Raw genomic sequence first — 27,451 nt, forward strand, 5'->3', positions numbered from 1 at the left:
TCACCCCACATCCTCCCGGCCGGGGCCAAGCCACCGCATCCCCCAGGCCCCGGCTACCAACTTGGCTCCCCTTGCCGACCCCCCACTCACCGTTTCGGATGTTTTTGAGAGTGTCGTGAGGCCCGTGAGCACGAGAGAGAGCATCACCGGGCTGGGACGCCTCAGGTACCTCTGGGTTTTGTAGAGGGCAGCAAACTGCTTGTTGTCAATGACAGCGCTGACCAGCAACTAAAATGGAGACAGTGGTGAGAGACCAGCAGAGCTGCGGGGCTCCCTCCCCTGCACCGGTACGGCCCGTGGCAAGGGTCTCCTCTCCCCTTGAAGCCACCTCCGAGTCCCCACATCTCTGTCCCGGGGCCAGAGCCAGGCAGGGGGATGCAGGCAGGGTGGAAGGCAGAGCGCTGCCTGCGCTGGGACAGGCTTGGTGTGGCCAAATCAGCATCGGGTGGGCCCGAGTGTGTGGCACAGGGGTCTGGGAGGAGGAGGAGAGGGAGGAGGAGGAGGAGGAGGAGGAGGAGGAGGAGGAAGGCAGAGCGCTGGAGCTGAGCGTGGTCACTCACAACCAAGGGGTAGATGCAGGCGTCGTCCGCGGCACAGCTGAACACCCTGCGCAGCCGCCAGTCCCGCAGCACACCGAGCAGCTCCGACACGACTCTCCACAAAGCCCAGGGCACGGAGATCATCACCTCCCACATGGCCATGGCAGCACTGCGGAGCCAGAGCCAACTCGGTCAGCAGAGCTGCCTCGGCTCCTCCAGACACCGGCCCTGCCCACCCCCCTCATTTCGGGGTGCCCGGGGAGGCAGAGGGGGTGAGGTTCTGTTCCCCATGGGGCAGGGGCTCCGCTTTGGCCGGCTCTGGCCGGAGTGGGAAGCGTGGTGGGATGGAGAGCCCTGCTCCTCGGGGATATCCCACAGTTTTCCGTGGCTCTGGCAGACAGTCTCTGGGCCACTCTCCCCGTGGGGAACGAGCCTTCAAGGCTGTCGGGGCCGCTACCTGTCACACGTTGGAGAGATGACCAACAGGCTCCTGACCACCTCCCTGGGGCTCCACTTGGTCAGCAGCAGCAGCAGCGAGTCCAGGCTGCGCCGGGCCGGCTCCGCGCGGATCTGCTCCACGTTTGTGTGGATGCATATCAGGACTTCTGGCACCTGGAGGGGACATGGGTGAGGATGGTGCTGCCCTTCCCATCCCTCCCTGCCGCCTTGACATGGCTTCGGGTGCCCGAGAGAGCTGGGTTAGGGCAGGAAGAACAAGACTTGACACGGTTTGACACGGAAGGACAGTCCAGCCACGGGGCACTTACATCCGTCAGCCAGGACGCCGGGTCTGTCATGGCCGTGTCCACGATGTCGCTGCCCATCTGCCTGTCGTGGACATCGTCTGCCGTCAAGGCCTCGATGGCCACGAGGAGAACATCTGTCTTCTGAGAAGGCTGGAGGTATTCGCCAAACACCTACAGGTGGAGGGACGGTGGGGGAAGACGTGTCACGCTGAGCTTGGCTGAGCAGCTCGGCCACCTCTGGGTCCCCTTGCTCGCACAAGCCGATGCCACGGACAAGGGTCCCGGCGACGGGGGAGCTCGTTACCGTAGTCATGTCGCTGCTCTCATAATCCCATCCCGGTTTCTCTGGCATCTCCTCTGGCAGCGTCTCGTCTACACAGAAACACGGAAGAGTCGGTAAGACAACGGCCATCTTGGCCAACCAGCCTCCCAAAGGGTGAAAAGAGCTTGAAACGGGGGAAACGGGGTCCTGGCGTCGGCCCCCTCACTCACCGATCTGCAGCGGCAGGACCGTGGTCACCTCGCAGGGCTCCAGCGGAGAGCTGCTCTCCTGGGGAGCCCCCACCTCCTCCCAAACCACCCTGGGGCTGCTGGGGGGACTCTCTGCCATCCTCAAAACTGGGTGAGGGACAGCGGGGGGGGTTCAGCTTTAGGGAGTGACGGGAAAAGACGTGGGCTGTGCTCAGGAGTCTCCTCGCTGCGCTCCTGCCCTGTCCCTTCCCTGTCTTGTCAGACACTGCGGGGCTGCGCTGCTTAAATACGGTGCCATGGGGTGACATGGAGTGATGTCACAAAGGGGTGTCACAAAGGGGGGTCACATTGTGACCTGTCACCCAGGCTGGGTGGGGCAGGGGTTCCGCTGCAGGGGGTAGGGACCCAGCTCGCCACTGGGCCACGGCTCCTCTCGGGGTGTCCCCAGCCCCCCATCATGTCCCCTCAGGACCTTCCCGTACCCCCCGGCTCGTCCCAGAGGGTTCACACACCCCGGCACGGCCCCCGGACCTTCTGCTTCGATCCCGACAGAAACACTCCAGACTGCCCCGTCTCTACTTTGCGCTCACCTGGAGCGTTTGCTCGCCTGTCTCCCGTTCTCTCCCACACTCCCAGAGTAGCTTTAATCTGCTACAGCAGTGTCCTGGTTTCAGCTGGGATAGTTCATTTTCTCGAGCTGGGAGGGAGCACAGCCGCAGTGCTGTGTTTTGTGACGGCGGCATCTTCCTTCTGCCGGGATCGCTGGCCGGGAGCGGGCTGTTGGTCGGTGGGTGGTGAGCAGTCGCCTTGTGCATCACCCATTTGTACTTTCCATTGTTATTTTTTTGCTTTACTACAATCACTAAACTGGTTTTTTTATCTCAACCTACGAGTTTTCCGTGTGTCCCTCCACTCTCTTGCCCCATTCCCCCGACGGGGGGAGGGGGAGCGACCGGCTGCGTGGTGTTTGGCTCCGACCGAGTTCAAACCACGAGAGTCCTTTTTGGTGCCCAGCGTGGGGCTCGAAGGGTTGAGATAACGGCAGATCGGGTCAGTGTGTCAGAACCATTTGTTAGGAGCATTCATTAGATTGGCTTAGCAATTGCTGGGCACAATGTCGATCGCTTGGCTCCTTAAAATTTCTTCTCCTCATTTCACACAGAATCACAGAATCATTCAGGTGGAAAAGACCCTCGGGATCATCGAGTCCAACCCACAGCCATGGCAAAGGTCCCTGGGGAAGGTCCCTCCCATGGGACCACGCTGGGCTGATCTCAGCGCCACTGGCCAACTGCCAAACCCTTCTCCCCCTGCTGCGGTTGCAACCGATTAAAAAAGTCGACGCTCTTTTGCAACTTTCCCCCTTTATTTTTATTCCTCTTTTTCCTGATGGCTCCAGCCAGGGCCTCTCCGGCCCGGGGAGATCTGCTCCTCGGCGCGAGGCATCGCGGGGAGCCGGGTCCCCTCATCCCTCCATTGGGTGCCCCAAAGCCCGGGTGTTCATCGAGGGGCTCCTCGAGCAGGTTGGCCCCGGAGTTCCACGTCCGGAATCGTTTTCCCACGTTACTGCAACACCGGCCAGAAGTTCTGAGGAGGAAACTTCACAACACTCTCCATCTTATCCTCCGTAGCGGCCACTTGGGCCCGTCGCAGGAGGCCTCCTCGAGCAGGCTGGCCTCAGAGCTCATCGTCGACAAAACAGCTATGACGGGTGTTCCGAAGTACGAGGCCTCCTGAGGAGGGGAGGGCTTGGCTTTCCAGGTCTTTGCAGCTGCCAGCATTTTTCCACCATTCCTTGTCCTCGTCTTACTTGTCCTCCCCATCCTCCTCCTTTTCCTTTTCCTCCTCCTCCTCCTCTGCAGCTCTGAGCCGTCGCTGCCTGCGCTTGGGCTCGGCTCTGCCTTGACGCTCGGTCTTTGAGCGCAGCTTTGCCCTTGGCTTGGCCGGTCCCAGGCTGCTTTTCTCCAGAGGAATCCCCCAGGATCACCGGCTGCTGCCTGGAAGGACACAACGGCAGAGAGGTCTCTACCTGAGCACACGCTGGGTTTGGGGCCGCATCCTGCCCCCCATGACCCTCTTTGTGCCTCTTTCTGAGGAACAAAACCCCCTGAGCCGGGCCCCATGGCTGACACACGGCTGTCCCCGTGTCCCCAGGCCACGCTGGGGCTCTCCTGAAGGGCTGGAGAAGATCCAGCCCTGTGAAACTGGGGGTCCCACTAGCCCCATCCCACCCCTCCGATGGGCGGTGATGGGCGGCGAGTGCTTGGGGCTGGGGAATGGGCTCTGGCTGGGTCAGAAAAGTCATAGAATCACAGAATAGTTTGGGTTAAAAAGGACCTTTAAAGGTCCCTTTAGTCCACCCCCACCCCTGCCATGGCCAAGGACATCTTCAACCAGAGCAGGTCGCTCCGAGCCCCGTCCAACCTGACCACGAATGTTCCCAGGAATGGGGCATCCACCACCTCTCTGGGCAACACGACCCTGTGCAGACCCCCAGCCCTGAGCCTTCAGCCTCACCTGACCGAAGACTTTATCTTCTTCCTCTTCTTCTGCTCCGTCATCTCCTGGAACTGTGGTGGTTCCTGGTTAGGCGAGCTTGGAGCAGCGAAGCCAGGACATCCCACTGGAACTGGGAGGAGAAACCTCGTCAGAAGAGCATCGCTGGGCCGCTGCCGGCCCCGGTGACACGCAGGGGTGCTCCGGCCCCTTCCCCAAAGGTCCAAGAGGGCCGTTCTGCTCCCCTCGCAGCCGCCATCGCAGCCTCTCTGCCCCCAGTTCCCCATTGCCGTGGTTTTGCGACGGCGTCGTCAGCTCCCGGTGTGGAAGGAGGGAGTGGGGAGGTGACAGGGACTCTTTTGGGGGGTCGTTTCTTGGCGGGGAGGAGGCGGCCTTGGATCACCATCCTCCCACCACACCCTTGGGCGCATCCCACCCCGGGGCTCCGTGTTGGTGAAGCCAATGAGTCGTTAGGACAAACGGCTGTGCCGAGCTGGGGGGAAGCTTTGGCACAAGTCGGAGCCCTTTGACACTCAGCGCCGGTGATTTCCAAGTCAAATGACAGAATTTGGTTGCCCGCACTGTGGAAAGGAGCCAGGAGCTGCTTTACCTTGTCCAAGAGGTGGCAGAAACTCTCTTCTCGTCTCCTCATCCTCGCCAGGGACTTGTCTCGAGGTCCTGAGAAGAGCCCTGAGAGGTGGTTTGTGCACAAACTCCATTTCAAGCCTGGGAACGAGGAGAAGACACCGCCGTGACCCAGAGCACCACCAGCCCTTGCCGCTCGCCGTGCTCACCGGCAGATTTTGGCATTGCTGTAAAGACTGTTTTTTTCCCCAACTCTACCATGTTTTTCCCCAAGTCCACCATGCCCCATCCCCAAGCACAGTCCTGGGAAAAGGAGTCACCCAGCAAAGAGTCCAGGCCACCATGGGAAGGAAGTGTTGCCTAAATTCCTTGGTCCTACCCATCAAATCTGCCTTATGGGAGCGACCACGGCCTGGGGACATCAAGAGTCACTGCCGGGTGTCCCCATGGGAGGACACCCGTGGGGTCATAAGGAGCAAATGTCACCTTGAAAGCGGCTACAGCTGCCAATGTACTCACTCGGGAAAGATGACGACATGGCCAGAGAAACTCAGGGATCCCACAGGTACCATCCGGGACACCACCATGTCCAGCAGGCGGGGGACCTGTAATGGAGGAGCTCCAAGATGGTGGGATGTCCTCAACATGGCTGTGAGGCCGTATTGGAGGAGCTCGAGGCAGGGAGAGTTGGTAGGACCATCAACTCTCACCTGGCCGTGTCCTGCCGGGCCACCGCCATGGGACTGCCCACGTGCGCCACGGAGAAACAGAATCACTGACCTTGAAAATCACTTGTTCCAAGTTCTCCTTCCCAGACAACATCTCCAGGATGTTGTAGTAGAACTTCATTTGCACCGTTGTGCCTTCAATGAGGAGCACCCCGATGTCCCTCAGGACGAAGGCAACGTTCTCCCCCTTCCCCAGGCAGTAAGAGAGGAGGGACACGGTGCCCTGGATGCAGCCCGCCGCTTTCTGCCGGGACACCGAGGCGGCTGCGGCCACCTTGGAGTATTTGAGGGGCTCCAGCTCCTTGTTGCCTGAAAAAACACACACGAGAGGGGTGGAGACGTTCACCCAGTGGCCCTTCCGCAGGCGCTTCCCAAGGCAAAACGATCGTTGCCTCCCCCAGAAAGAAAAAAAACCCAAATTTTGGGCTCTGCTCCACAGAGGGGGAGTCACTTCCGAGAAGCTTCTCAGCCCCAGGGAAGGGACACGATGACCGTGAAGCCAACCGGGGTTTAATCCGCCATCTTACCGGGCAGGTAGGCCTTGTTGTCCGACAGGTTGCGGACCACGACGAGGTTTCTGGCCGGGCGAAAGACGGGCCTGTGGATAGTCACGGCCTCCTCTCCAACCTGGATCTGTCTGGAGACAACGTCGAAGCAGCCGAGGGCGGGAATTCGGACACCCTGGAACAGAAGAGAAGGAAGGACCCAAGGGTGAGGACGGCAGAGGGAAGAGCTGGAGGTGGCCCTGACCAGGGATGGTGCGTTGGGATGGATCCTGCCCGCTCCCGCTTGGGGAGGAGACGCTGAGTCCTCCCCCTCTGAAAAAGTCAGGGCAGGAGCAGCCTGGAGAAGAATTTGAAATCCAACCGCTGGTCTATTTGAAATAGATTTTAAGGCCTAGTGAAACGTGTTCGGGACTGAGCGATCTCGTCGTATCACCAAGGCAACCGGGGTGTTGCTCAACAGGCCTGAAAAGTGTTCTTAGCCCGCTTCTTGGATAGTCCCGACCCAAGGCTGCTCTAAAACCCAGTCAGGCTAATCCTATGGAGGCAGTTTTAACAAAGGATGATTAATTGACTAAACACAGGGGGGTTGCTAGATTAAGAGAATTTAGGATATCGAAACTGCTCACTCTACCTAAGCTTTTCGTAGAACATCTTGGAGTCTTTCTCAGAATTGTGTGAGATAATAATATCATAAATAACTAATAACTAAGAAAAGATGAGAATCAAGAACTAAAAGTTTGAGTGGAAACTTCCAAAGACTTTGGACTCAGGTAATAGATTCAGATACAGTATATAAACGGTGCAAGTCTTTGGGACATTGGCCACTCACTGAGGTGTTGGCCCAACTCTGAGTTGTCAATAAAGCTAAGCCTAGAGATTCTTTAACAAGCCCGAGGGCATTCGGGGGGTCTCCAGTGCCCAGGATCAGCCCTGAGGTCCACCACCACCTCCCAGAGGCGATACCACCCTGGCACAAGCCCTGTTTGTCCCCCAGCGGGGACTTTTGGGGTGAGTTTCCCACTTTCTGAGGAGGGAAGAGAAACGACAGGCCGTGCCCCGGGGCCGCGGGGACTCCCCAGCCCTCTGGGCGGACGAGGAGGATGCGGGTGTCACCCCACCTTGCGCAGCAGCAGCTGTTCTTGAATGCAGCCGGCCACCGCGTCCCAGACGGCTCTTCGCTCTGGAAAACAAAGGAAAACCAGGTCACGCTCCACGTCCACCAGCTCTCAACCCTCCAATGTCCCCCTGAGCTCTGGCGCATTGAAGACTGCGGTGGGGAGAAACACCAAAAAAATGGTGAAGAAAGTGCAGGGTGCGCTGCTGCCGCTGTTCTTCCACACCAACGAGAAGATCGAGAGCGTGGCCAAGGTCAGAGATCAGTGACTGGTGTCACGGGGAAGGGCGTGCTGACACCACGGGGGTGGCCTGGCCGTGAGGGACAATGGGATTGTGTGTCACCGCAGGGTCCCGCTGCGCCGGTCCCACCTCCACCGGCCTCCTTCCCCCCTGCTGCAGAGCTGGAGGGGGAGGTGGGGGCCCCCCCAGCCCAGAGGAAGGGTCCCTGCAGCCCCAGCACCAGCAGGGCCGGAGAACTGGGCACAGACATTTCCCTGCTCAGCAGCGGCCCGTGGCCACCGAGCACACGAGTCCCCACGGGCTCTGTGTGCTTTGAGCCCCCATCCCTGTCCCCCAGGGCTGTGCCCAAAGACCCCCCGGGGGGCTGGGGAGACACCCCTCATGGGAGAGGGCTTGGTGAGGACAACCCCCAAAGCCCCGGGCCGGGCTGGACGGGGGCTGCAGCCGTGCCGTGGGGGGGGCTGTGCCGCTCTGCATCGCTGCCCTGCTCCAGCCCCGCTGCTCCAGCTGCATCCTCCTTCCCTGCCCTCCAGCACGCACCCCCCAAGGGCAAAAACGAACGCAGGAAAGGCTTTTGCCTTTACAATCCTTTCATCCCTGTCTCCTGATTACGCTTCCCTCTACTGCTGCCCAAATCCAGATGGTTTATGCTTTGGGCCATTTGTTTCACGTACAGAAACTTTGTTTTCTGCCTCTTCTTTTCTTCCATGATTTGATATTTCTCAGCACGACACAGTTCTGCTGCTGTGTTCACTGGTAACATTCTTACCTGCCCACGCTCTGCGCTGGGTTTCTGTCCAGCTCCAAATCCAGGCTGCTATGACAGAAACTCCGAGTTAGTTTCTCACATTTGGAAAACTTCCCTTCTGTAACTGTCAGTGAGGCTTGAAACTGCCCCCACTGGCTGATAGACCAAACCCTTTCTCGTGGTTACTCAAGGAGGTTGTGGGGTCTGATGTCTTTACACTCGAGTTTCATGGCTGTCTTCATCAGCAAATAATTTAAATATGGGGGAAGCAGCAGCAGGCAGAGAATTCACTCTGAGAATGAACCATTTCCTCTGAACCAAAACACTACTGGGACCAGAGGTTACAGCGTCTGCATTTTGTAGAAGTTTTGTAAGGTTCTTGGGAAGATTATCCCTATGTTGTGACTACAGAGGAAGGGAATTTGCCTGCAGCGGAGCAATCTGCCAAAGCAAGTTTTGGCAGAACTGGGAGGAGGTGAAACACTGAAACCCCAAAAGTGTGCTGCCCCCGAATCCCGTTGCACTGTACCTGGGGAGCAGGTGGCATTCGACCTACACACGTGCTCTGGTGTGTATCTCCCACGGGGCTGCCAGCAAGCCAGAGAGAACAGAGGGAAGTGCAGAATGTTTCTAGAGAAAGATGCAAGAATACGTGGTTAAAAACCAAAATAAACTAAAAAAGAAATACTGTACTGAAGAAAGTACCAGTTAACAAGGAGCAGTGGGAATAAATGGATGAAAGGGAACATTTGCGACGGCCTGGAAAGGCTACTCAAAGAAAAGGCAACACTTTTAGCACAGGTCACCTCCTCCCCTCCACCCGCGGTTTCGAAACCTACTTTGTAAAACCCAATTATGTGTTTCCTTCCCCGGATGAGGCATTTCCCCATCCTCCTTCACCCAGAATGCCTGTTCAGTTCATGAGAACCGTGCTGCCTTTTGACGAGAGCATCCGAGAGAACCAGGCTGTCCCTCAGCACCCTGCATGTGGTTCCCTGCGTTCAGCCCACTGCAGTCACTCACGTCACGCTGGAATCTGTTCAGTTTTCTCTGTCTTTCTGCACATCCCAGCCCCCACTGCATTAGTGCTAGGAAGGCTGACGAGTGTGGAAAGATCTGTCAGCATAGTTTTTAAATGCCCAGCTCACATCATTGCAATTTTCTTTGCAGATTTAGGAGGGAACTGCTCAGGTTCAAAGGGTGATCGCAGCTCGTGATCGTGTTGCCAAATATAAGGCTCAGAGCAATGTATCCAGCACGGCTGGTGCTGCTGCAGTGCTCTGTGCTCTCAGGGAAGAGGATTGTAGTGCATTTCTCAAGGCAATTAGAAAGGTGTGGGAAAAACCCCTTTTCCTTCAAGAAAGGGAAAATAAAATCTTTTCATTGGGCACACAGTTAAGCACTACTTCTGTACTCCCCGCCCATTCCCTCCCTTCACTCCTTCTGACTAACAAACTCGCTGATTTCTAAACATTTCTGAATTCCAAACTCATTGGCTGTTGTCTTGCCCCACTCGCTTGCTCTTAAATCTTTGGCTTTTGGTGGGAGAAGAGGTAAAAAACTTCTCTGTAAAATTTATACGACCAAAACGGGAACAAAATTATTAGTTTTTATTGCCTGCGATGGCATCTAGCACGTAACACGGAATGGGACTTGAGGTGTTTCCGCGTTGTTCAGAATGATACGGATTTGCCTCCACTGTGTTATCACCGGAGTTTGGGTGGATAGCAAATTAGGGAATCTCAGGGAAATCGATGCCGCTCCCTCAGGAATCCCACGTTGCAGCACACTGTCTCTAGGTCACCACTTGCTAAGGGAAATATGCGAACACTGGGGTTTTGTGGCCTCTAGAAACTTGCTTCTGTTAAACAATTGAAAGCGACTACATCTTCCCTTCTGGACCTTTCCAGAACATACAGTCTCATAAAGTACACCACAGACGGGGGTTATTCTTCTCAAACGGTGCCCACATTATCCATATTTTACACACACTCAGGAGTCAGTATGAACAAAAACTAGTTCTGGTTTTCACAGGGCTTCTCTTGAGGGACAAACCCATCTCACTCACCTGAATGCAGCAAAGACAGGAATTGTCATTCGGTGCGTTTATCTCCGGGCCTCAAAGGAACCTGTAACGCACATGAAGAAAACCCTTGTTTTCTTGGGCTTTAAGCAAGATGACTTCTTTAGGGATGAATGGGAAGTACAGCTCTCGAGAAACACAGACACGTGTTTTCATCAGCGTGGGAAAAAACAAGTATGATCACTCAGTTTTAAATGTGTTTTCATTCTGACTGATCCCGCAGCAAAGAACCTGGAGGAAATGGCCTTATTTTCAGTTTCAACAATGCTGGAAAGGGCAAGAAATGAGAACCTGACAGCACCACGGGTTTTCACTGTAAAATTAGATGATCAAAGTGTTATTTCTGGCCGTCATTGCTGCATCCTATGAAAAATCTCTTTATAAGCAGAGAGCTGGGGTTGCTTTTATTCCCTTTGCTCGTCACATCATTTCAATTGTATTTCAGGCAAACTGCCCAGTGCCTGCAGTGTGCCACAGCCCGCAGCCCCCGAACAGCCCTCCCAGCTCTGCAGCACCAAGGCTGCGCTGGGTCGCTTTTCAGGAGTTAGATACTATCCAGTAGGAACAGATTATCAGCTTCAGAGAGCGTGGCCTCTCTCACTGCTACGCTTCTTAAGCGAGTAAATGTTCAGTCAGGACGATTCAAGTGAAAGCGGGCACCTTCTCCTTGAGAATGACTTACAGCATCACAGTTATTTCACGTCTGGTATATTTACCCCTGTTACTCCTTTCCATCAGTATATATACTTAACTGCATTTCTCGAGAAGGAGGAATTTTATTGCTTTTTACCTTGGATAGGCCCTTCTGTCAGTGCTGGCAGAATGCACCTTCCCCGGCCTTCCTGGGGAATCGCTCGGCGCTGCTGAGGCCGCCCCCGAGTGCTGTGTCCAGCGCTGGGATCCCCAGGACAAGAGAGGCGGGGACAGACTGGAGAGAGTCCGGGGATGGGCCACGAAGGGGATGGAGCACGAGGCTGAGCGAGCCGGGGCTGTGCAGCCTGTGGAAGGCTCAGGGGGATCTTGGCAATGTGCACCAACACCCGATGGGATGGAAGGAGGCAGACGGAGCCACGCACTCCTCAGCAGCGCCCACCAACAGGGCAAGAGGCAACGGGCACAAATGAAACACATAAAACCCCACCTGCACACAAGAAAACACACTTTTTGTTACTGCGAGGGTGGGTCAAACACTGGCACAGGCTGCACAGAGAGGCTGTGGAGTCTCCAGCCTTGGAGTTACTCAAAATCCAACCGGACATGGTCCTGCACAACTGGCTCTGCTGGCGCAGGGGGGGTGGACTCGATGACCTCCAGAGACCCCTTCCCACCTCAACTCCTCAGGGAATTCACAGAATCACAGAACTAGCTGCGTTGGAAAAGCCCTTGAAGATCCTCCAGTCCAGCCATGAACCTCCCCCTGACCGTTCCCAACTCCACCAGATCCCTCAGCGCTGGGTCAACCCGACTCTTCAACCCCTCCAGGGATGGGGACTCCCCCCCTGCCCTGGGCAGCCCATTCCAACGCCCAACAACCCCTTCTGCAAAGAAATCCTTCCTAAGAGCCAGTCTGACCCTGCTGCGAAATTCATTTCCCTTCCCTGGCCCCGCTCCCTGCTGCAAAATTCCTTCGCAGCCGCTCACCCAAACGCCCTCGCTCCACCACGGCCCTGGCAGCCCCGCTCTGAACGCGGCGCCGGGCGGTACAAATCCTGTCGCCAGGTGCAAAGTCTGAGTTGCTTAAGGAAGAGCTTCATGGCGGTGAACTGCCACTGACTGCCCTGCGGGAAGATGAGTGCTGTGCCACGCCGGACAAGTATCGGCTGGAAAAAAACACCCAACCCGCCTTGAAAACCCCGCAAAAAACCCAACGCACCCCGCAACGCCTCAAACCCCTCCCCCAGAGCCCTCCCCCCATCCCACCCCCACCGCCCAAAATAAAGAAGCAAAGAGACCTTATTGCCTGTGCTCTGTGCCAGCAGCGTTACACACACTTTCCCTTGGACTCTCCGAAGGGTGTTTCCGCGCGGCGCGGATCGCAGCTGCAGGGCCCAACACCGGGAAGTCACCCCGCACGCAGCCTCACGGGCTGAACTGGGCAGAAAAAGGGTTTATTTGTGAGAGGAAGCGCGGCTGCACGGCCCTGCCCCGCGGCTGGCTCCGGCGCCGGGCTCTGCTCAGAGCCGCGGCTTCCGGGCGGGGTCCTGCCGTGCCCGGGGCGTCCCTGTGCCCGCCGGCACGCGCGGGTCAGGCGCTGGGCCGGGCACCTCTAGCGGGGGCCTTGCCGGAGCTGCCCCGGCCCCGCCCCGCCCCGGGACGCTCTTTCCGCCGGCGGCGGCGGCGGCGGCGCGTGCAGGTACCGCGCGGCGCGTGCAGGGCCCGGCCGGGGCCGCCGGCGCCTGGGCCTGGGGAGGGGCGGGGGGTCTCCGGGCCCGGCCGCTCGTCCCAGCGGGGCGGGGGAGCCGGCAGCGGGGCTGAGCGGGCGATCGGCTGCCGGGGGAAGAAGCGGCGGGTGCTCGGAGGGGAATCGGTGCCTCTGCTCGGGCACTGAGCTCGGTGCGTGCGGCCTCGGCAGGGCCGGGGGGAGGAAACGCGGCGAGAAGTGTCTGAGGGGCAGAAACGAACTCGGTACCTTCCGGGGCAAAAACCGCAGCGGGCAGAGCTGTTGAGCTTCATCTGCTAAAGAAGCTGCCAGCTCTGGGAACACTGTGCTGCTGAAGCTCCTCCACTGGTGATGTTGTCTGCGCTCACCATGAATTCTGCAGCGGCTTCTCCGAATATTCCTTAGCTACGGGTGTTACTGGGGTTTTGTAGACAAGCGCTTTGGGGTTTTCCGAATGCTTCTCGGTGCACGTTGAGGTGAAAGATGCGTCTGGCCAGAGGAAGAGGCAAGGTTTGGATTCTCTAGATACTGATTTGCACAGAAATACAGATTGCTGTGTATTAAATTATGTTTAAATAATGAGGGAGCAATTGTATGGAATGTACAGTTACGGACCAGTTTTGATGCATGTGGAGTGTGTTTACACTCTAGTACCGTACAAAAGAAGTCTTGTGGTAGTCTGTTGCGATGTTGTGCTCCTCAAATCTGCTTTTTTTCCTCTGTTTAGCTGGAGATTTCTGTTCAGCGGGTATTTCTCTGGTGTGCACTTTCCCCCGAGCAAAAGGGCTCAGTCTCAGTCTTGTTGCCCACAGCTAGCTCCGCCGTAGCTGAAATGTCTCACCATCTCTTCTGTCTCCTGTTTTCTCTCTCAGGGGCCCCGTGGTGAAGAACAGTCCCCAGAGGGCTCTGGTGCTCGCAGACAGCGGCTTGATGGCTTGTGCCGTGTCCCTCTGGTGCCGTCCCCAGGAGCGGGTGAGTGGCGTCACACCGCAATAAGGCAGCGTCCTGCTTTGGGAAGAAAGTGTGCTGGGTTGGAAGCCCTTGGGCAGGCCGGGAGGAGGCTGCCTTCCCGGGTCAGGGCTGAGCGCTGGCCTGTCTTACCTGATGTGGAGTTGATGTCTGCCCCCGCTTTAGCTCTAGAACTACTCTGAGAGCCGGGGAGCTCCGGTTCCCTTAGGCTGTGTCCTTGGAGCTTTCCCACGCTGTGGCATCCCGTTGGCGTCCCAAACTCTGACCCGGCGTGAGGAGAAGGGGCCCAGTTTGAGTTTTGTCCCGTTTGGGCGCTGGGGAGGCAGAGTTCTGGGCTGAACGCTGGTGTTAGAGGAGCTGCTTTCCCGTTCCCTGCCTGCAGCTCTGGATACCCCAGGGGACCAGCGTTAGCAAGTGCTGGTGGAGAGACGTGGGGGTGACCGTGCCCAGCCTGCCTGGGTGAGCCTGTTCCGAGTGCCCCCACCCTGTTCAGTCCCACCTGCACCTCCAGAAGGCTTGAGGGGTCGTGGTCACGTCTGCCTCGGGTCACAGTTAACAGTCACGGGTTCAGGTCGGCCTTTTAAGGCGGAAAAGCAACGACGATCTATTTTCTGCTGGGGCTGCCGGTTCCGTTTAGGGTTTGCAGTCGCCATCTCCTGGCGGGTTTAGATTCGTTTTGCACATTCACACACTCCTTAAAATGCTGTGAGCGGCCACTGCTTTGCACAGCAGTTCAAAAGTTTCTGGCAGTCCTACCTGTATCTTGCAGTGTTGTGGGACAGGCACATCGCTGGTGGTGTGTGTGCTTCTGGTTTTGTTGTTTGTTGGACGTCTGGGGGTTGTTTTTTTCAGGAGAAGGTGATAGTGAGCAGGCTTCAGCTGACACTGTTGTTTCCTGGAATTTGTACTTTCCTAGTGACCCCCAGAAACGTGGCCAGACGTGCCACAAATGGTATTTCCCGGGGCAGATAGAGGGATTTCTCAGTGCCTGTGAGTTGCAGGAGACAGTGGAAATAAGCCGGGTGGTAGATGTCCCCGCAGCTGCCAGGAACGTTAATGATCAGAGTTACCCAGTCTCTGCCCGTGAATCCATTTGTTCCGTGGCTGATCCTCAGTACCAGCTGCTGTCTGTAATTGTGTCTCTCTGGTTGCACAGGATTCCTGGCTGTACCAGACCGGCTGCATGAAATAAATGTGGACTTGCTGGGTCGGTGGCTTTGTGACCATCAGGCACCTTCTGGAGGACGCGGTGGGGGAGCAGAGAAGGTATTAGGTGGCTGCTTTTGTTTGTTCAAAGCTCAGTGGATATTGTTTTGTGTGAAGCTGAAGAGTTTGGGGAAAATAACGTCATGACTCTTAGGAAATACTGTGTAAAGTGCTCAGAGTGTTTTGGCCCTTGTTTTGGTTCTTTGTTGTGTCACTAACACTTGTCCCCCAGTCTTGAAGTGCTCTTGGTTTGAGGCCTCACTTTAGGACAGTCTCTGTGCTGAAGTAGGCCTTGCCGGTCCCTTGAACCCTGTTAAATCAGGGTCTGAATTGTTTTTGCCGTTGGGAATTCTCTCTTCTTTCGTGTTTGTAGAAACATTACTGCTTTAGTGCATGTTAGTCCCGGGCATAATCGTGTTTGACATGGCAGCAGGAGATGGTGTAACCTGGAACAGACTCCACTGACAAATGGATCATCGAGCAAGAGATTCTTTCTTCGCCCCTAAAACTGAAACTAGTTGATCTGAAGCTCTTTGTCCTCACTCCTGAAAAGGGTTTGTGGTTTTTTAGCCTCTCCCATTGAAGGTCAAGGCTGTTTCTTGCATTTTTGTTCCTTGCAGAAGGGGAGAGGTCCCCTAAGAGAAGGCTGCATCCAGGAACTCTCTTTTCTTTCTTCCTGAAGAAACTCAAATTTTAAGTGTTGTTTCTCTGCACCAGTGTTACGACAGCACACCTGGTAGTCTGCAGAATGGCCCGTACAGTTTGCAACGTCGTGTTTAAAGCAACCTCCAGTCACGTTCTGCTTCTCTGTTTGCCAGTTCCCTGACGTGTGGTGTTGGTGGGGGGCGCTGGCAGGTTACGCCGGAATGTGGGCGAGAAACCGCGGCTTTACTGTGCCTTGGGGCGGGGAGACGGGGGTTTGCTGCCAGCCCAGGAGCATGGTAAGGAATCCTTAACTACCTGAAGTTCACTTCATGAAACCTTCAACTGGAAAAGTGTTTTTTCTCCTCTGAGTGTAACTGGTCACTGGGCTGCAGTTTGATTAGAGGGCAGAACAGGGCGGGGCTGCTGTAGGCGGCTCCTGGGGGAGCACGTGCTGCTTTCCAGGGCCTGTGCGCTGCCACCCCCCGCACGGGAGTCAGCTGCTGTTCTACACAGCTGGGGCTCCCCAAACACCTACCACAGGTTGTTTCTCACAAGACCGCTTCGAAGATCTCTGTCAAAATCCTATTAAAAAGCCTCCCTTGCAAATCTTTTGAGCCTTTCTTTCTCGAAAGGCTTTTAGATGGGGTCAACCAACAACTCAGCTGTCCAGTGGCGCGATGAGTTTTCTGCTCAAAGCCTGGAATTAATTTATTTTTCATGACTTCAGAAGGCTTTTGTGTGCAAGGGAATGGCAGCGCTGCTCAGGTGTTCTTTATCCATAAAGTTCAACAAATTAGGAAAAATGTTTTTGAACTCCCTGTTACCTTTGCAAGTGCCACTTCTTTTTGCCAAGGGAATCACAGTCAGGACAGAGGATTATGCCCCACGCTGTCCCCCTGCCCCCCAGGTGATGACCTTCAGCCCCAGCCTGGTGCCCACAGCCACCTCCCCTGGCACCACCACTGTCGCCAGTGTCCAGCCCGTGGCCAGACTGGTGTTGATGGCACCTGCGGTCCCAGTGTCACTGTCACCAGCAGCGTCCAGAAGGACATCGTGGTGTCCCTGCCCCCAGCAGTGACACCCCCATGGGTGCCCCCACCCCAGGACCCAAACTGTCCCCGTCAGCCACCACCTCCCCCAGTGTCCCTCCCAAATCGGAGCCTGGGACAGTCCACAACCACCCCCCCTCCTCTGCTGGGAAAGCCAAGAGGACCCCCGGGTGGTGGCACAGTGCCCCCAGTCTGCCCAGTGACCCTACTGGGACCCTGATGCTGGGGACAGGGGGTAGCCTGGGGGTCCCCCACTGTCCCTGTGGCCCCTCCCAGTGTCCCGTGATCCCTCTATGGTGACAGAGACGGAGGCTTGGGGTCCCCACAGTGTCCCTGGATGTCCCCCAGTTTCCCCACTTACCCCCCCCAATATCTCCCAGTGTCTCCCAGTGTGCTCCCCTCCCAGGGGAGGGCAGGGCTTGGGGTGGGACCAGCTCCATTAAAACCAGCAGCTCGCAGTTCCCCACCCCTCTTCCTCCAGCTCCCAGTGCCCCTCCCTGCTCCCACTGACCCCCCCAGTCCCAGTGCCCCCCCCCCGCCGTGCCCCTTCACTTCACCCTGCTCCGGCTCCCCCTTCGCCGCCGGCTCCAGACCGTGGCGGTGCTGCAGTGGGTCTGCTCCTGCCTCGCCCTCAGTGAGTAGCTGGGGGTTGGGGATTTGGCCATTTGGGGAGGGGGGTGTTTCCCAAACCCCCCTGACCCCCCTCGGCCACCCCCTCCCCCTCCTCCCAGCTGCTGGGGACAGCGCCGCGCCTGCAGCAACCTGGGCTTACTTAAGACGGAGCTTAAGCGGGCGCCCAGGAGATGGCGAAATCTTCTCATCGGTCGCTGTAGGGACACGAGTCGCCACACAGCGCCTTAATGCTCATTTTGGGGAGAAAGAGACATTTTCACACATCCCTGACCTCCAGAGATCCTTGCCTGCCGGTACTCTGCTCGTTCCTAATCTAATGAGTTTTGTTTGTGCCTTCTGTGCTCTTTCCCCGAGGAAAAGAAGGGACCCGCGTGTGGTGGGTTGATCTCAGCCAGGAAAAGCCCGACCCGGGGATGGAGCAGCTGATTTCAGCGGCGGCCTTGGGAGCAAGGACAGAGGTGGTCGGGGCTGTGGGAAAGGAGGCGGGGAGGAGGGCATGTGGGGAACACCAGGAGAAGAGAGAGAGGAGAAGGAGGCACTAAAGGTCTGAGTGTAACCACTGCAAACGTAAATTCATCAACAAACTTCATCTGTTTGTTACAGGGCGGAGATGGAGCCAAGGGGTGACATTCCCCAGCACAGTGCTGCCCAGGCACTCACGGACACGGGATTGCTTAAACCAAACTGATTTATTGGGGATTTCTTCAGGGTATTTATCTATTTCTTTATAATAAAATAAATATTATTTCTATTGGGTATTTATTGACGCCCTCCTGCGCCTCCGAGCTGGAGCAGCGTGCCAGCGGAGCGGGTCAGAGGCTGCGCGGGAAGCGGGGACCCGGCTGGTGTTGGGGTGCTCCCGGGGCAGAGGAGGCGGCGCAGCACGTTCCCCGTCAGGAGCTGCCGGGGGTGCAGCAGCGCGTTGCCGGCAGAGCCCCCGCGGTGCCCAGCGCTGGCGGACGATGTGTCCCAGGGGTGGTCTCGGGGGCGCGAGCAGCAGGCGCTGGGGGATGTTGTTCTGGGGGCACTCGTAGGCGCTGCCCTGTCCCAAGGCTGGATGCGGCCCCGTCAGGAGGGAGTTGTTGGGGCGGGCTTGCTTGGCAGGCGCCACGGAGCTCCCCGCCTTCTGCAGAGGCTTGTGTCCAGCCAGGGTGTCACTGGGCTCTGCTTTGCCCTCGCAGTCCTCGTCCTCCCCTCTCTGCTCCTCGGCACCGCTGGCGCTTCCCCGCTGGCTGCTGCTGTCGCCGTCAGCGCCGCTCTGCCTGGGCAGCCAGTAGAGCCCCAAGAGCACGAGCAGGGCGTCGGCGGAGGCCCAGAACCACCAGTGCTGGCAGGCCCCGAGGAGCAGGCCTTCCGGAGCGAGGCCGCGCCGCTCCTGGCTGCTCTGCTCCACCTCCTCCATCAGCCGGGTCATCTCCTGCTGCTCCTGCTCCTCGCGCTGCCGCAGGAGCTCTTGCGTGGCCGCGTCTTGCCGGTCCCCGGCTCTCAGCACGTACTGCACGATGCTCAGCAGGGTCAGGACGCGGGTGATGAACACAGCCATGGTCTGGAGGAGGAGGAGGGAGAGAAGGGGCTCAGTGGGGCTGGGGCAGCAGGGGAGAATATGCCGGGGCTGGGGCCGGGTGGGAGAGGGCCCGAGGGAGCTGGGAGGCAGTAAGGGGGAGGGTGGTGAGCGCTGCAGGGACGGGGACATCTCCCCACAGCCCCCGGGCACTGGCCGTGGCTGGCAGCCCCGGCACCCCTGCGCCCAGCCCCGAGGGCGGCACCTGCCCTGCCCCAGGCGCTCCCCGCAGCGGCTGCGCCCTCGCCCCGGCTGTAGAAACCCCCCTGAGGGGCCAGAGCTTCTGCCCCGGCCCTCGTCCGGCCCAGCCTTCCCCCCACCAGCCTCACCCACCGCTGGCCCGAGCCGTACTGCAGCGGGTGCTGCCGGCTGGCACCCTGGTGACATCCCTCGGTGACTTCTCCTCTGTGATGTCACAGGCACCAGAGCCCCACGGGGACACCCGCCCCTTGGGCCACGGCCACTGCCCCCGGCTCTGCAGCCCCTGCAGCGGGCAAGGCACAACCCCCCTGGCAGGACAGAGCTCCTGGGGCCCCTAAACAGAATCACAGAATCATTCAGGTTGGAAAAGCCCCTCGGGATCATCGAGTCCAACCATCACCAGACTCTACAAAGTTCTCCCCTACCCCACATCCCCCCACAGCTCATCCAAATTCATACCAGACCTGCAGGTCACACTGTCCAGGAAGGAAGTGGCACCTCAGCTGGCTGGAGCTGTCACCCACGGGCAGAGGTGGCTTATGTTGGCAACGCTTTAGAGCTTCCTTCAGCTCTATTTTCTGCTCCGATCCTCCCGTCTTTTATCACATTCCACCTCAGTTTCCCACTTGCAAAACACCAGCTGAGCAGCCCAGCCGGAGAAGGAGAACCCCCGGCGAGGAGCTGGGGATGGGGAGCCTTGGTGCTACCCCAAGGTGCACCCCGCTGCCTCCTGCCTTGGGCACTGGGTGTCTGGGTGGGTTTGCTGGGAGATGAGGCTTCCCAGCACTGATGCCCTGGTTTAAGTGCTACTTTAGACAGGTATGTGCTGCCTTCCTCCAGTCCTGCTTGCAACGGGACAAGATTTTTCTCCTCACACTGCAGAGTTGCAGAAGCTGATGAAAAGCTGAGCTGGTTCAGCCTGGAGCTGGTGATTGCAGGCATGGTTTCTGAGCAGCAGGTGCGAGCCGATGGCACTCGTTACTCTGATTTATTACACTCTGCCATAAATTCGTAAGACCCCACTACCAGAAGAGATCAAAAATGGGCTACTTCAACAGGCCGTAGTTTGAGGAGCTTCTCCTTCCCCCACTCTCTATAAACAGCCTCACCCTGGAGCTTGAGATGTCTTTAATTAAACAGAAGGTTTATACTGTCACCAGATGCTGATGCCCTCATCTGGTGTTTCCTGCCATTGTCCTGGCTGTCGGTCCTAAAGCCTTCAAATATTGCAGGTGCTTCTGACAGACACAAGCAATGGCAGCTGAGTCTCATTTCCATGTGTTCCCCGGCGGGGGCACCTCTATCATGTCCCCAGCGTGGGAAACCAGCTTGGACCGCGGCTCTGTCATGGCAGCAGAACACGCGTGATGAACTGTTTCCTGCCAGTGCTGTGCTGGGGCCGAGAGACAAATCCATAGGAGGAAACATTTCCACTGAATGGGGGTTTTTTCCCCTTCAGTTTCACTCCTTTTGTCAGCACACTTACCTAGAGCAAATATTTAATTTCATTCTTACAAACAGTCCCCGCTGTTTTCAAGAGGAATGGAGAGTTCCTGCAGCACAGGCACCTGCTGCTTGTTGCAGGCTGGTAGCAACCCACTGTTTTAAACACAGCTGCAGCTACAAGCCCATACCCCTGACAGCCTGTTGGCCAGCACCCCAGCCCTTCTCCTGCCCTTTCCCTCGAGCTATTTTTAACACACGCTCTCAAATCCGTGCTTTTTTTTGCCCCCCCCCGGAGTTTTTCCAGTTTCTGTCTCCCTGTAGAATAAGAAGCCTTGACTCACGCTCTGTGCTGTGCTGGTGCGGAGGTGACCTGGCAGCAAGCAGAAATGCCTGTGTGATGCTGGGGGGACAAAAATAAGAGCCCCCTGATTTGGGAGGAGTGCTCCCAAAATGCCGTGGGGATGTTTAGATCCATTTAGGACATTTGTTTTCCTTCACTGGGTGCTTTTCTGGTTTGTCTCTCTCTCTCCTGCTGTAAAGTTCTGACTGCAAATAATAATTTATTAAAGAACTATAGAAATTATTATTAGTATCTCTTTTATTTTATTAAAACCAAACCACCCAACCACTCGTTTCGGTGGAAGCATGTTCTTTACCATGCAGGCTGCCACAGGTTGATTAGCCCACTGTCATGCTAAGAAAGGCTGTGCTGGTGGTGATGTTCTTCTGCCAGCCTCCAGGAAAAAAAAGAAAAAAATCCATTTTTTTTACTTGGAGAACTGAAAATCAATGTTAGTTTAACTGGCACCGGGACAGGCTGCCCAGGGAGGTGGTGGCGTCCCCAGCCCTGGGGGTATTTAACAGACGCGTAGACGTGGCGCTCGGGACGCGGTTTAGTGGTGGGTTCACCAGTGTTGGGTTCACGGCCGGACTCGGTGACCTTAAAGGTTTTTTCCAACCAGAATTATTCTGATTCTCCGATTCTATTAATTCTCTAGTGCTGTCTTGCACCCAGTAAGGGAACGCTACTGCTGGTACCTGAAGGGATTTTGGGGTTTTTTTGAGAGGCAAAATTGCCACTTGGTGTCGTGGTTTAACCCCAGTCGGCAACTAAGCACCTTCCCCCCCAGCAGGATGGGGGGAGGAGAATTGGAAAGGGAAAAGTCAGAGAAGTGGTGGGTTGAGATAAGAACAGTTCAATAACTGAACTAAAGTAACATCAATAATAATAAATTGTCATGAAAAGGAAAAATTAGCAAAGAGACGGAAATGAAACCTATGGAGGACAAGTGATGGCAATGAAACCAACTGCTGACCACCAACCGACCAGTGCCCAGTCAAAACCAGCCCAGCTCCCCAGTACAGGAGAGGATTTTGGTGCTGGGACAAATGGTGACGTGCCAGCTTGGCGTGGGGGTGCCTTTTTGTGCCCTGAGACCCCTCGGGAGGGGCAGGATGGGCTAAAGCTTCCCTCATCCTCTTCCTCCTCCCTCCGGGCTTTGTGGTCTCGCGGGACACCCCGGGTGCGGGTGTGCGGCCCTGGGGGCAGCGGCAGAGGGACACTGATTGGGGGGCTCCCCGTGGGAAGGACACCGTGGGACTGGGCTTGTTGCTCCAGCTTGATTTAAAAAAAAATTTATTGAAGTACGGCCTTTCCCCGAGAACTGCACATCTCCGAGGGTCATCAGGCGCAGCACCACAGCGACCGCAGGCTCCATCCTGACCTTGGCTTCTGCTTTACAGCTGTCAGGATGAGGACGGTCTGAGCTGCCAGGCACCTGATGGAGTGCTCAGCGTCGTTCTCCAAGGACTGGAGGGCTGCGAGAGAAGGAAACAGAGCAGAGGTGAACCCCCCCTGCCCGCAGAGACCCCAGGAGCCCAGGCTCTGTCCCCTGCCCCACCAGCCCCCGCCAGCACAGCACTGCCCCTACTCACCACTCTGGCAGATCTCCCACAGCTTCTCCAGCCTGAGGATCCTCCGGCGCCGCGCAGCAAGCCCTGGGGCACAGAGCTCCTGTCAGAGCTCTGCTCCCCCTCGGCAGGGCTGTCCCCCAGCAAGGACAGCACCCGAGGGTGCTGGGAACCAGCAAGACTCCCAGCGAGCCCCACCAGTGGGGACTGGGGCCGGGCGGCCAGAAACGGGTCCCCAGGAACTCACCAATGAACCTGACGGCCGCCTCTCGCACGCTGGCCTGAGGGTTCTCCACGTAGAGTAGGCTCTGGAGCAGATACTTGTCCGCGCTGTTCCTCTTGTGCGTTATCTGAGGGAGCACAAGGGCACGGGGCTGGTACGGATCCTCCGCAGCCGTCCGGACCAGTCCCTCCTGCCAGCACCCCGCTCCCTCCCAGTGACTCCCGTCTCCCAGCCAGGAGCCCCGTGGGGCTGAGGGCCAGAGAGAGCCACAGGCAGAGGGGGCTGGGGGTGCTGAGACCCCTCCGTCCCGCTGCCAGGGCCCAGATGGGCCGGGGTCTCCTGGAGAAGAGCCCTTGGGGGCGGCGTGCTGGAGGGCAGGGAAGGAGGATGCAGCTGGAGCAGCGGGGCTGGAGCAGGGCGGCGATGCAGAGCGGCACAGCCCCCCCCACGGCACGGCTGCAGCCCCCGTCCAGCCCGGCCCGGGGCTTTGGGGATTGTCCTCACCAAGTACTCTCCGATCAGGGGTGTCTGCCCTGTCTCGGCCAGGAAGCTGAGCCTCCTCCAGCCCAGGAACTCTGCACAGGCGCGGAGGGTGTCCCAGGAAGCCTGCGGAGAAGCAGAGGCTTGGAGATGGCACCAGAGCCCAGGGAAGGAGACCTGGCATCCTCCTCCTCTGGGCTTGGCTTTGAGCTGCGGGGACAGGGCCATCCCGGGATTGGAGCCCCCTTCATTCCTGGGGCCATCCCGCGCTCTGGGAGCTGGCCCTGACACCCGGGGGGTCTTTGGGCACAGCCCTGGGGGACAGGGATGGGGGCTCAAAGCACACAGAGCCCGTGGGGACTCGTGTGCTCGGTGGCCACGGGCCGCTGCTGAGCAGGGAAATGTCTGTGCCCAGTTCTCCGGCCCTGCTGGTGCTGGGGCTGCAGGGACCCTTCCTCTGGGCTGGGGGGGCCCCCACCTCCCCCTCCAGCTCTGCAGCAGGGGGGAAGGAGGCCGGTGGAGGTGGGACCGGCGCAGCGGGACCCTGCGGTGACACACAATCCCATTGTCCCTCACGGCCAGGCCACCCCCGTGGTGTCAGCACGCCCTTCCCCGTGACACCAGTCACTGATCTCTGACCTTGGCCACGCTCTCGATCTTCTCGTTGGTGTGGAAGAACAGCGGCAGCAGCGCACCCTGCACTTTCTTCACCATTTTTTTGGTGTTTCTCCCCACCGCGGTCTTCATCACGTCTTCGAAGAGGCGGATGGAGAGCTCCCGCACCCGGCTGGACTCCTGGCAGGGAGGAGGACAGAGGGAGCTCAGCATCAGCCGCTCCTCGCCCAGGGGGAGCAGGGGCGTTAGCGTGGCTGGGGGGAGAGGAGCTGCCCCAGGGTCGGATCCTGAACGCAGGAGCCGTCGGCCAGACCTGCAGCTGCGGCTCAACGGCCCCGGAGCCCTGAAAGGCCACGGAAGAGGAGCGGGGAGGGGAATAGCCTGGAAAGGCCACGGAAGGAGAGTGGGAAGAGCCCCAAAAGGCCACGCAAGAGGAGCCAGGGGGACATCCCTGCCCAAATGCTGCCCGCAGGGCCGGGCTGAACGTCCTTCACCCATTGCCTCAGCTCCGCCTCCCGCCTTACATCATCGAAGAGGAGCGGGAGCTTCTCCGCCAGCCTCAGAGCAATGAGCTTGGCCTCTTTCCTCTTCATGTGAGGAATCACGTTGATGAAGAGCATCAGGGCCTTCATCCTGATATCGCTGTTGGCTGCCAACAGGTTCTCCATGATGTCGGGCAGCAGCACCAGCATTTTCCTGGCCTGTACGGAACACACCGGTCACCTTCTTGTGAAGTGGTGAAAGACCCGCCCCAGGCACCCCCCAGCCCCTCCAGAGCAGGGAGGGTGCTTGGAGCCGTCACCCCGCACCCTCCCGGCCGGGGCCAAGCCACCGCATCCCCCAGGCCCCGGCTACCAACTTGGCTCCCCTTGCCGACCCCCCACTCACCGTTTCGGATGTTTTTGAGAGTGTCGTGAGGCCCGTGAGCACGAGAGAGAGCATCACCGGGCTGGGACGCCTCAGGTACCTCTGGGTTTTGTAGAGGGCAGCAAACTGCTTGTTGTCAATGACAGCGTTGGCCAGCAGCTAAAATAGAGACAGTGGTGAGAGACCAGCAGAGCTGCGGGGCTCCCTCCCCTGCACCGGTACGGCCCGTGGCAAGGGTCTCCTCTCCCCTTGAAGCCACCTCCGAGTCCCCACATCTCTGTCCCGGGGCCAGAGCCAGGCAGGGGGATGCAGGCAGGGTGGAAGGCAGAGCGCTGCCTGCGCTGGGACAGGCTTGGTGGGGCCAAATCAGCATCGGGTGGGCCCGAGTGTGTGGCACAGGGGTCTGGGAGGAGGAAGAGGAGGAGGAGGAGGAGGAAGGCAGAGCGCTGGAGCTGAGCGTGGTCACTCACAGCCAAGGGGTAGATGCAGGCGTCGTCCGCGGCACAGCTGAACACCCTGCGCAGCTGCCAGTCCCGCAGCACGCGGAGCAGCTCCGACACGACTCTCCACAAAGCCCAGGGCACGGAGATCATCACCTCCCACATGGCCATGGCAGCACTGCGGAGCCAGAGCCAACTCGGTCAGCAGAGCTGCCTCGGCTCCTCCAGACCCCGGCCCTGCCCACCCCCCTCATTTCGGGGTGCCCGGGGAGGCAGAGGGGGTGAGGTTCTGTTCCCCATGGGGCAGGGGCTCCGCTTTGGCCGGCTCTGGCCGGAGTGGGAAGCGTGGTGGGATGGAGAGCCCTGCTCCTCGGGGATATCCCACAGTTTTCTGTGGGTCTGGCAGCCAGAGAGTCTCTGGGCCACTCTCCCCGTGGGGAACAAGCCTTCAAGGCTGTCGGGGCCGGTACCTGTCACACGTTGGAGAGATGACCAACAGGCTCCTGACCACCTCCCTGGGGCTCCACTTGGTCAGCAGCAGCAGCAGCGAGTCCAGGCTGCGCTGGGCCGGCTCCACGCGGATCTGCTCCACGTTTGTGTGGATGCATCTCAGGACTTCTGGCACCTGGAGGGGACACGGGTGAGGATGGTGCTGCCCTTCCCATCCCTCCCTGCCGCCTTGACATGGCTTCGGGTGCCCGAGAGAGCTGGGTTAGGGCAGGAAGAACAAGACTTGACACGGTTTGACACGGAAGGACAGTCCAGCCACGGGGCACTTACATCCGTCAGCCAGGACGCCGGGTCTGTCATGGCCGTGTCCACGATGTCGCTGCCCATCTGCCTGTCGTGGACATTGTCTGCCGTCAAGGCCTCGATGGCCATGAGGAGAACATCTGTCTTCTGAGAAGGCTGGAGGTATTCGCCAAACACCTACAGGTGGAGGGACGGCGGGGGAAGACGTGTCACGCTGAGCTTGGCTGAGCAGCTCGGCCACCTCTGGGTCCCCTTGCTCGCACAAGCCGATGCCACGGACAAGGGTCCCGGCGACGGGGGAGCTCGTTACCGTAGTCATGTCGCTGCTCTCATAATCCCATCCCGGTTTCTCTGGCATCTCCTCTGGCAGCGTCTCGTCTACACAGAAACACGGAAGAGTCGGTAAGACAACGGCCATCTTGGCCAACCAGCCTCCCAAAGGGTGAAAAGAGCTTGAAACGGGGGAAACGGGGTCCTGGCGTCGGCCCCCTCACTCACCGATCCGCAGCGGCAGGACCGTGGTCACCTCGCAGGGCTCCAGCGGAGAGCTGCTCTCCTGGGGAGCCCCCACCTCCTCCCAAACCACCCTGGGGCTGCTGGGAGGACTCTCTGCCATCCTCAAAACTGGGTGAGGGACAGCGGGGGGGGTTCAGCTTTAGGGAGTGACGGGAAAAGACGTGGGCTGTGCTCAGGAGTCTCCTCGCTGCGCTCCTGCCCTGTCCCTTCCCTGTCTTGTCAGACACTGCGGGGCTGCGCTGCTTAAATACGGTGCCATGGGGTGACATGGAGTGATGTCACAAAGGGGTGTCACAAAGGGGGGTCACATTGTGACCTGTCACCCAGGCTGGGTGGGGCAGGGGTTCCGCTGCAGGGGGTAGGGACCCAGCTCGCCACTGGGCCACGGCTCCTCTCGGGGTGTCCCCAGCCCCCCATCATGTCCCCTCAGGACCTTCCCGTACCCCCCGGCTCGTCCCAGAGGGTTCACACACCCCGGCACGGCCCCCGGACCTTCTGCTTCGATCCCGACAGAAACACTCCAGACTGCCCCGTCTCTACTTTGCGCTCACCTGGAGCGTTTGCTCGCCTGTCTCCCGTTCTCTCCCACACTCCCAGAGTAGCTTTAATCTGCTACAGCAGTGTCCTGGTTTCAGCTGGGATAGTTCATTTTCTCGAGCTGGGAGGGAGCACAGCCGCAGTGCTGTGTTTTGTGACGGCGGCATCTTCCTTCTGCCGGGATCGCTGGCCGGGAGCGGGCTGTTGGTCGGTGGGTGGTGAGCAGTCGCCTTGTGCATCACCCATTTGTACTTTCCATTGTTGTTATTTTTTTGCTTTACTACAATCACTGAACTGGTTTTTTTATCTCAACCTACGAGTTTTCCGTGTGTCCCTCCACTCTCTTGCCCCATTCCCCCGACGGGGGGAGGGGGAGCGACCGGCTGCGTGGTGTTTGGCTCCGACCGAGTTCAAACCACGAGAGTCCTTTTTGGTGCCCAGCGTGGGGCTCGAAGGGTTGAGATAACGGCAGATCGGGTCAGTGTGTCAGAACCATTTGTTAGGAGCATTCATTAGATTGGCTTAGCAATTGCTGGGCACAATGTCGATCGCTTGGCTCCTTAAAATTTCTTCTCCTCATTTCACACAGAATCACAGAATCATTCAGGTGGAAAAGACCCTCGGGATCATCGAGTCCAACCCACAGCCATGGCAAAGGTCCCTGGGGAAGGCCCCTCCCATGGGACCACGCTGGGCTGATCTCAGCGCCACTGGCCAACTGCCAAACCCTTCTCCCCCTGCTGCGGTTGCAACCGATTAAA

At 58.3% G+C, this 27,451-nt stretch overlaps 4 protein-coding genes across 13 annotated transcripts; all 4 read right to left on the reverse strand.

Moving 5' to 3' along the window:
* Window positions 1–27,449, reverse strand: LOC141916940 (uncharacterized). Its single transcript, XM_074809929.1, has 8 exons — window positions 26,705–27,449; window positions 26,209–26,261; window positions 1,778–1,853; window positions 1,590–1,657; window positions 1,307–1,456; window positions 997–1,151; window positions 561–708; window positions 1–228 (listed from the first exon to the last, which is right to left on the reverse strand). Exons 2-8 carry the CDS (start codon window positions 26,251–26,253, stop codon window positions 1–3), a joined length of 870 nt encoding a protein of 289 aa, XP_074666030.1. The 5' UTR covers window positions 26,254–26,261; window positions 26,705–27,449.
* LOC141916936 (coiled-coil domain-containing protein 81-like) lies at window positions 3,104–12,483 on the reverse strand. Of its 7 annotated transcripts, none has more exons than XM_074809909.1 (13): window positions 12,211–12,479; window positions 11,900–12,031; window positions 11,049–11,399; window positions 10,244–10,304; window positions 8,705–8,805; window positions 8,197–8,244; window positions 7,190–7,251; window positions 6,093–6,246; window positions 5,618–5,874; window positions 5,357–5,442; window positions 4,863–4,978; window positions 4,274–4,385; window positions 3,104–3,753 (listed from the first exon to the last, which is right to left on the reverse strand). In XM_074809909.1, exons 4-13 carry the CDS (start codon window positions 10,270–10,272, stop codon window positions 3,459–3,461), a joined length of 1,260 nt encoding a protein of 419 aa, XP_074666010.1. In that variant the 5' UTR covers window positions 10,273–10,304; window positions 11,049–11,399; window positions 11,900–12,031; window positions 12,211–12,479; the 3' UTR covers window positions 3,104–3,458. The 7 variants fall into 7 exon arrangements, with proteins under 7 accessions (XP_074666010.1, XP_074666008.1, XP_074666012.1 ...); XM_074809907.1 differs by having other exon boundaries at window positions 11,900–12,036; XM_074809911.1 differs by having other exon boundaries at window positions 8,197–8,241; window positions 11,900–12,078.
* LOC141916922 (uncharacterized) lies at window positions 17,889–20,907 on the reverse strand. 4 transcript variants are annotated; one of them, XM_074809839.1, is made up of 3 exons: window positions 19,362–20,907; window positions 19,035–19,236; window positions 17,889–18,686 (listed from the first exon to the last, which is right to left on the reverse strand). In XM_074809839.1, the coding sequence occupies exons 2-3, from the start codon at window positions 19,086–19,088 to the stop codon at window positions 17,889–17,891; spliced, it is 852 nt and encodes a 283-aa protein (XP_074665940.1). In that variant the 5' UTR covers window positions 19,089–19,236; window positions 19,362–20,907. The 4 variants fall into 4 exon arrangements, with proteins under 4 accessions (XP_074665940.1, XP_074665942.1, XP_074665939.1 ...); XM_074809841.1 differs by lacking the exon at window positions 19,035–19,236; XM_074809838.1 differs by lacking the exon at window positions 19,362–20,907 and having other exon boundaries at window positions 19,035–19,287.
* On the reverse strand, window positions 21,968–26,234 carry LOC141916930 (maestro heat-like repeat-containing protein family member 7). The gene is made up of 12 exons (XM_074809864.1): window positions 26,136–26,234; window positions 25,948–26,015; window positions 25,665–25,814; window positions 25,355–25,509; window positions 24,915–25,062; window positions 24,466–24,603; window positions 24,102–24,278; window positions 23,602–23,757; window positions 22,987–23,088; window positions 22,507–22,609; window positions 22,284–22,346; window positions 21,968–22,166 (listed from the first exon to the last, which is right to left on the reverse strand). The coding sequence occupies exons 2-12, from the start codon at window positions 25,993–25,995 to the stop codon at window positions 22,033–22,035; spliced, it is 1,374 nt and encodes a 457-aa protein (XP_074665965.1). The 5' UTR covers window positions 25,996–26,015; window positions 26,136–26,234; the 3' UTR covers window positions 21,968–22,032.
* Window positions 27,450–27,451: the final 2 nt, after the last annotated feature.

This window comes from Strix aluco, chromosome 32, assembly GCF_031877795.1.
Source record: "Strix aluco isolate bStrAlu1 chromosome 32, bStrAlu1.hap1, whole genome shotgun sequence".
Classification (NCBI taxonomy): domain Eukaryota; kingdom Metazoa; phylum Chordata; class Aves; order Strigiformes; family Strigidae; genus Strix; species Strix aluco.

Bases quoted from the DNA above. Each gene is read 5' to 3' on its own strand.
- LOC141916936 (XM_074809910.1), bottom strand. From the start codon at position 10,272: ATGACAATTCCTGTCTTTGCTGCATTCAG. The intron at 4,386-4,862 runs GTAAAGCAGCTC...TTCTCCTCCCAG, and splicing joins TCTGCCACCTCTTGGACAAG to TTCCAGTGGGATGTCCTGGC. The intron at 3,754-4,273 runs GTGAGGCTGAAG...GTGTCCTTCCAG, and splicing joins AAGATAAAGTCTTCGGTCAG to GCAGCAGCCGGTGATCCTGG.
- LOC141916922 (XM_074809838.1), bottom strand. From the start codon at position 19,286: ATGATCCCGAGGGGCTTTTCCAACCTGAATGATTCTGTGATTCTGTTT. The intron at 18,687-19,034 runs GTGGGTGAGGCT...CTCCTCCTCCAG, and splicing joins CAGTACGGCTCGGGCCAGCG to ACCATGGCTGTGTTCATCAC.
- LOC141916930 (XM_074809864.1), bottom strand. From the start codon at position 25,995: ATGCCAGAGAAACCGGGATGGGATTATGAGAGCAGCGACATGACTACG. The intron at 23,758-24,101 runs GTAAGGCGGGAG...CCTCCCTGCCAG, and splicing joins TCCCGCTCCTCTTCGATGAT to GAGTCCAGCCGGGTGCGGGA. The intron at 22,347-22,506 runs GTGAGTTCCTGG...TCTGTGCCCCAG, and splicing joins GGCGGCCGTCAGGTTCATTG to GGCTTGCTGCGCGGCGCCGG.
- LOC141916940 (XM_074809929.1), bottom strand. From the start codon at position 26,253: ATGGCAGAGAGTCCTCCCAGCAGCCCCAGGGTGGTTTGGGAGGAG. The intron at 1,457-1,589 runs GTAACGAGCTCC...CTCCACCTGTAG, and splicing joins AGAGCAGCGACATGACTACG to GTGTTTGGCGAATACCTCCA. The intron at 709-996 runs GTAGCGGCCCCG...CTGGCTCCGCAG, and splicing joins ATCTCTCCAACGTGTGACAG to TGCTGCCATGGCCATGTGGG.